This window comes from Mizuhopecten yessoensis, unplaced genomic scaffold (genome assembly GCF_002113885.1).
Source record: "Mizuhopecten yessoensis strain PY_sf001 unplaced genomic scaffold, ASM211388v2 scaffold3901, whole genome shotgun sequence".
Taxonomy (NCBI): Eukaryota; Metazoa; Mollusca; class Bivalvia; order Pectinida; family Pectinidae; genus Mizuhopecten; species Mizuhopecten yessoensis.
The window spans coordinates 303,561-309,560 of NW_018405276.1; the positions used below are offsets into that span (position 1 = coordinate 303,561).

The 6,000-nt window shown below is 36.5% G+C and overlaps 1 protein-coding gene across 1 annotated transcript in view; it reads left to right on the forward strand.

Moving 5' to 3' along the window:
- Window positions 1-6,000, forward strand: part of LOC110448191 (glucose-6-phosphate isomerase-like) — a 34,990-nt gene that overhangs the window by 13,757 nt on the left and 15,233 nt on the right. The window contains exons 8-12 of the mRNA XM_021494312.1: window positions 215-268; window positions 435-495; window positions 1,853-1,932; window positions 2,202-2,285; window positions 3,616-3,778. Of these exons, the coding sequence (XP_021349987.1) occupies window positions 215-268; window positions 435-495; window positions 1,853-1,932; window positions 2,202-2,285; window positions 3,616-3,778 (442 nt within the window). The remainder of the gene's footprint in view (window positions 1-214; window positions 269-434; window positions 496-1,852; window positions 1,933-2,201; window positions 2,286-3,615; window positions 3,779-6,000) is intronic.

Sequence of the window (6,000 nt, forward strand, 5' to 3'; positions counted from 1 at the left end):
CATTTATGAACAGAAATAAAAAGTGAAATCTTAAAAAATTATGATTCCAGATACTTTTTAATTTAAAGAAGTTCTTTTAACGAAAAGCAAAGTTTGATTCTGTATAATATCTCTTTGTTTCTGTGTAATATTTATATCAGTAATTGTAGTGTATTTAGACAGTGACAACGTAAGTAAATGACAGGTTACGGTTGTGTATTGATGTCTATTTCAGACCAAGGTAAAGGAATTCGGAATTGACGAGGAGAACATGTTCGGATTCTGGGATGTAAGTATATGTGTGATGCTCCTCAGGTTCAACTTTAAGTTACAGTTTAAGTTTAAAATACAACATTTGATACCAGTTAGAATCTGATTTGTGTATCTTTTGTAAAGACACTTCCTCTTGGTATTCTGTAATCTCTCTGAACTATTTCTGATTTATATCTTTGCAGTGGGTTGGAGGTCGTTACTCTCTGTGGTCGGCCATTGGCTTGTCCATCGCCCTCAATATTGGTGAGTGGGTTTAGAAGTAAATATTTTCACAGTCATAGGAATTATGTTTACACACTATAAGAATGCACATGAAATATTATTAGATCTGATCCCTACGTTACTTATTCCAATTAATACAAGTTATGTCTGGTCTTACTCAGTAATATGTAGCCTCTGTCAAATTTCCTGGTCAACTTTTTAAAAATATTAATTTCAAAAAGAAATATTGGATAACTATTCGTGCCTTGTCCAGAAGGTGATATTGTGGACTTTTCCTGGCTTGTGTTTTGTAGAAACAGAAACTCACACTTGACTCTTTAGGAATCTGAATCTGAACAGCCATTGATCAGACCACTTTATCAAATCTAAAATATCCACTATATTTACTAGTTTGTAAATTTATGAAAATCTAAAAATTTAAATATAGATATTCCGTTATGTTTTCTATATTGAACCTGTCTGTATGTCAGTGCAAATGATATTCCTGGAACAAACATCACCTATAAAACAATGATGATGGTGTCAGTTAAGGCAGGAGGAGATACACCAAAATGACCGTGTTCCACTTGTGTTCATAGCTATATGAACACAATTTCTTCAGGTAGTCCGGGATCAATCTAGGTTTTAGGGGAAATTACCCTTTTTCAGGTTTTGGAGAAATTAAAATTTTGAAACAAGGCTCTAGCGTCATGAAGGTAAAAGAATAATGTTTTGTCCGATTTACATGTGTGCAGTATATTTCAATTTATAAACAATTTCAAGCTTAAAATTGTAGATTGTTTGTTAAAATCATGTGAAGAAAATGTATATATGCAGTATTATGCATTTTAACTGTTGAACTTAGAAGAAAACATATATAGGGGAAATATTTTGAAGAAAAAAAGGCTGTTTTCTTGTTGAAATAGGGGAATTTTGAAGCACATGGGAATTTTCTTCTGTAGTGGAAACTAGCCATAGAGAATCAAGTCTAGATTGATCCCTGGTAGTGTCTATAGGAACCTGCAGCAGGTCTGTTAATAGTACAGTAACCGTTGTGTCTAATTGGTGGAGGAAACATTGTATTGTACCTGTAATTTTGTATTATAGTCAATGTCACTGAAACTTACTATTTTTGTCCCTGTGGCAGGCGATTCAGTTTTGTTTTATGTGAGGGGACACAGTTCAAGGTTCAATATGAAAAATATATAGGGATTATAAGATACAGTTTCATAATAGTATATCATAATTTTGACTTTTTGTTGTTTGAAGCTCAAAAATATAGATTTATTTGTGTGAATTGAAATGTGTACATCATTAATTCCGTTTGAGGAATCAGCTCTGTTTGCCTCCTGTTATCATTTAAATGATTTACACAGACAATATTTTGTCTGTTTGATAGGTATGGATAATTTTGAGGAGATATTGGCTGGCGGACATTTCATGGACAACCATTTCTGCAATGCTCCTATGGAAGAAAATGTAAGATTCTAAAATGTTGACGGGAAAATCTCATCCTGATGGGAAGAGTTTAATTGTCTGTCATGTTTTCACTCAAGTCTTCAGTCCATTTTACGTTTGGAAGGGCTGACATCAAAAACAGGAATAAACACCAGTTATTTTAAAATGAAGACATGTGAATTATCACTATTTGAATTCAATGGCAAATATTTTTATTTCCTCAGGAACGCCCGACCTGAATTACTTTGATGACTAAATTACTAATATACCTTGTTGACATGTTTTTATAGATCCCCATTCTCCTGGCCCTCATTGGAGTATGGTACACCAACTTTTACAAGGCTGAGACACAAACACTTCTGCCATACGATCAGGTATATGAATACTCCTCATTAGGGTCCCGCATCGAAGATGCCGGTGCCATAATGATCAGGTTGTCCTAGTAATCAGGTTGTCAGGTAGTAATGACCTTGTAATCAGGTTGTCCGTCCGTCCATCTGACTGTCCGTGTTTTTTTCTTTTGCACAATATTGATGAAAGTAAATGGAGTATGTTTTTAAAATTTTACATGATGATTTCCCATGCATCCTTGTTCTGCTTGGTAAATTTTTCGGGCAGATCAGATTCAAAATGGCTGCTATTAATCAGCCGTCTTGGATTTTAACATTAAAAAATATGAAGCAAAGTTGGTCAGAATTTAATAAGGAGTCAACTGATTTAAGGTCAATGTCAAGGTCAGATATTGTATCTTTTTACTGATGAACATTTTGTTATGTTATTATGAAGCAAAGTTGTTCAGAACTTAACACAGAGTCAACTGACCAAAGGTCCAGGTTATGGGGTCCAAAGGATCAAGGTCAATGTCAAGTTTTGTATTTTTTACTGATGAACATTTTGTTATGATATGATGAAGCAAAGTTGGTCGGAATTAAAGAATAGTCAACTGACCAAAGATCAGGGTCACTGGGTTAAAGGTCAAGGTCATTTGGGTCCACAGGTCAAAGACAAAGTGGATATCTGACTTTGACCCTGGCTCTTGATGGGGTGGTATTTAAGGTGAAGTAAAAAAAATCAAAGCTAACAAATGAGTATTGCACTGGTATTTACATTTCTGTTAGCCCAGCAAACATGGGCAGATTGCTTCTTGATGATTATGGGGGATATATTGCCACAAGACGGGGCCCTTACTGACCTGTCAGTGTTCTAGTTTTCTTTAATAATCTTACTTTGTACCATGGGTTACAATTTTTCAAGTGGAAGAATTCTCTGTAAAAAAACCCATTATTTTACATTTTCAACTGTTTATAAAGTGTTATTCATTTGGTAATATTTACATTATTGTTGCAGTGCCTCTAGATAACAGTACCAACTCAAAATGTTGTTATGATTCAATAAAAGCAATAAACGTGCATCATGGAATATGCTTGAACAGAACTGTGTTGCATACCCTCATTAATGTTAAAAAGATGCTTTTCAAACCTTAAAAAATAAAAAAAATGAAAAAATTGATCTATTTAATTTTATATGAAAAAGATGTATGAAAGTGTGCTGTCAAAGAAGTGTTGTCAAACTTTGTAAGTTACAACTTTTAGGTGGTTACCATTAAATATTGGGACATTTATAGCCCCGTAAACACTTACACGTCCCTAGTAATGACGTAGTTTACAGTCCAGTGAACTGTCCGTAATGTTTGTGTGGCTGTAGTATCTTCATAGGTTTGCTGCCTACTTCCAACAAGGCGACATGGAGAGCAACGGAAAGTACATCACACGCAGTGGTCAAAAGGTGGACTATAAGACCGGGCCGGTAATCTGGGGAGAGCCTGGCACCAACGGTCAACACGCATTCTACCAACTTATACACCAAGGTAAGTATGGTAACCATCACACCAACACAATTGCTACACTCGCAGTCAACCTTCACACCAACACAATGGCTACACCCGCAGTCAGCATCCTGCAACTGTACAACTGTGTAAAACTTGTAGTTCATTCCCTTAATTAATCCTAGACCACTTCTATTGAGTGCTATACATTTCAACTAGGCCTTCACTATTAGCATGCTCTAAATTCTACATCCGGCCACGACTTTATACTGTTCAGTTGCTGTACTATTCATAGTCTCATGGTAACTATGAAAACTACACCAAAAAATTCAAAGAGAAAGCTGGTTTATACTATAGCCAACTTGTTTCTTTGAAACTTGCCTGAAATGATCCTGAAATGGTCCTGACCAAGTGTTGTTATTTTTCGGGTCGTTCCAAAATCCAAGATGGCCGCCATGGCCACCATCTTAAAAAACACATTTTAAACTTCTTCTCCACTGGTGCCATTGAGCTAAAAATTGGTGGGGATGTTAAGGAAAGGAAGCCGACAAATTGTTGTTATTTTTTAGCCCTGTCAAAACTTCAACATGGCGGCCATTTTGTAACATGATTGAGCAATTATGGTTTTCCTAAACAACACCTATTTTAAACTTCTTCTCAAGTTCCACCAGTGGGATTGAGCTGAAACTTGCCTAAAATGATCCTGAGATGGTTCGACCAAGTGTTGTTAAGCCGCTCTTGGCGAGAGCTGAGCAGCTTATTAATTCTGTCCAGAGAACGAAATGACGAACCCACTTCCGTTCAGGGTGCGTGCGCATAATTCAGTCTTGCATGCTAACGCTATATAGTTTTGTTATCGTAAATAGGAAGTAGAATCTCTGACACTCACCTGTGGGTTACATAAAGTCTTCTGATACTCTTTTCCAAATAATAATCCATACTTTAAATAATTGCTGAAAACAAAATGTTTATCTCCGGTGCATTCTACGAGTGTTGTGGTGGTGAAATTCAAGCACTGGGTTTGAGCGTTTTTGCAACTTGGATTGCGGTCTGAGGAGTGTTAGGCGTGTGAAACACATATGATTCGAGAAAGCACATGTGAAGACTATCAAGCATTGACGCTGTCTGTAGAAGGAAGAAGTAAATATATATACTTATAAACTGTATAAGTAATGAAGTATAACCTTTATTTTGATGTTTCAAACGGGAACGTAATATGACATATCGTGCTTAGGTTGATAACGGTAATGGCTCCGAGACGAGACGATATGTGAACCGTTTATGCTTATCGAAACATTTCTGTAACACAGCATGCTTTTTCTGGTATATTTATTTATGAAAATGTAACAATTTAAGAACATGACACAACTGCCGCTGCTGTTTGACAAGAATTCGCGCCGTGTCAAAATATTAACCAACCCGGTGTTAGGGACATAACTCTTACGTTGGTAAAGTCGCATTGAGAGATATAATTCAAATATATTCCAAAACATTTGTGAGATTTTGTATATTCAATGAGTGCAATGTCTCTTTTCTCCATGCATGTTTTCCCACTACTGTTAATTATCCTTCATTTGATTTTCACAAGCATAAAATGCACCTATTCTTTATTATCCATTCACCGATTGCCATTCTGCGCGTAAATGCTCATGTCACATCATTGGAGGATGCTAATGCAACCAAATATGGTCTAAAATATCATTAGGGGGGGAAGGAGGATGATCTTGAATAAATGAGGCTGGTTTGACCCCTGGGTGATAGAGAGGGCGACGCCCCAAGATAGGAAATTACCTAAAATCCTGCTTTTAAATGCTCCTCGTTAATGCCAAAAGGAGATTACAACAATTTCAGTATAAAACATCATTTAGAAACAACCATTTCTTATATAAATGAGGCAGGTTTAACTGTGGGATGGGGCTTTAAAAGGAGAAATCTATTCAGATTTAGGTTTAAATGCTTTCTGATAGCTTTACTGACAAATAGTTTCCCACTGCTGACCAGAACTACCATCATGGAAAACAAATTCTAGTCAGATGACCGTTTAGGCCATGGGCCTCTTGTTGTTTACTTGTATCAGAAGCTAAAAAGGACAGCGGTAGCAACAAACTGTCCAGTGCTCACTTACAGTCAGCTTTCACTTCCTCACCCTCCTCTTCTTCCTGCAAGAAGACCAGTCCTGCTGTATCACACTGTATGATTGTTTGAGACAACTACTGTGGGGTCTCTGTAGACAACTACTGTGGGGTCTCTGTAGACAACTACTG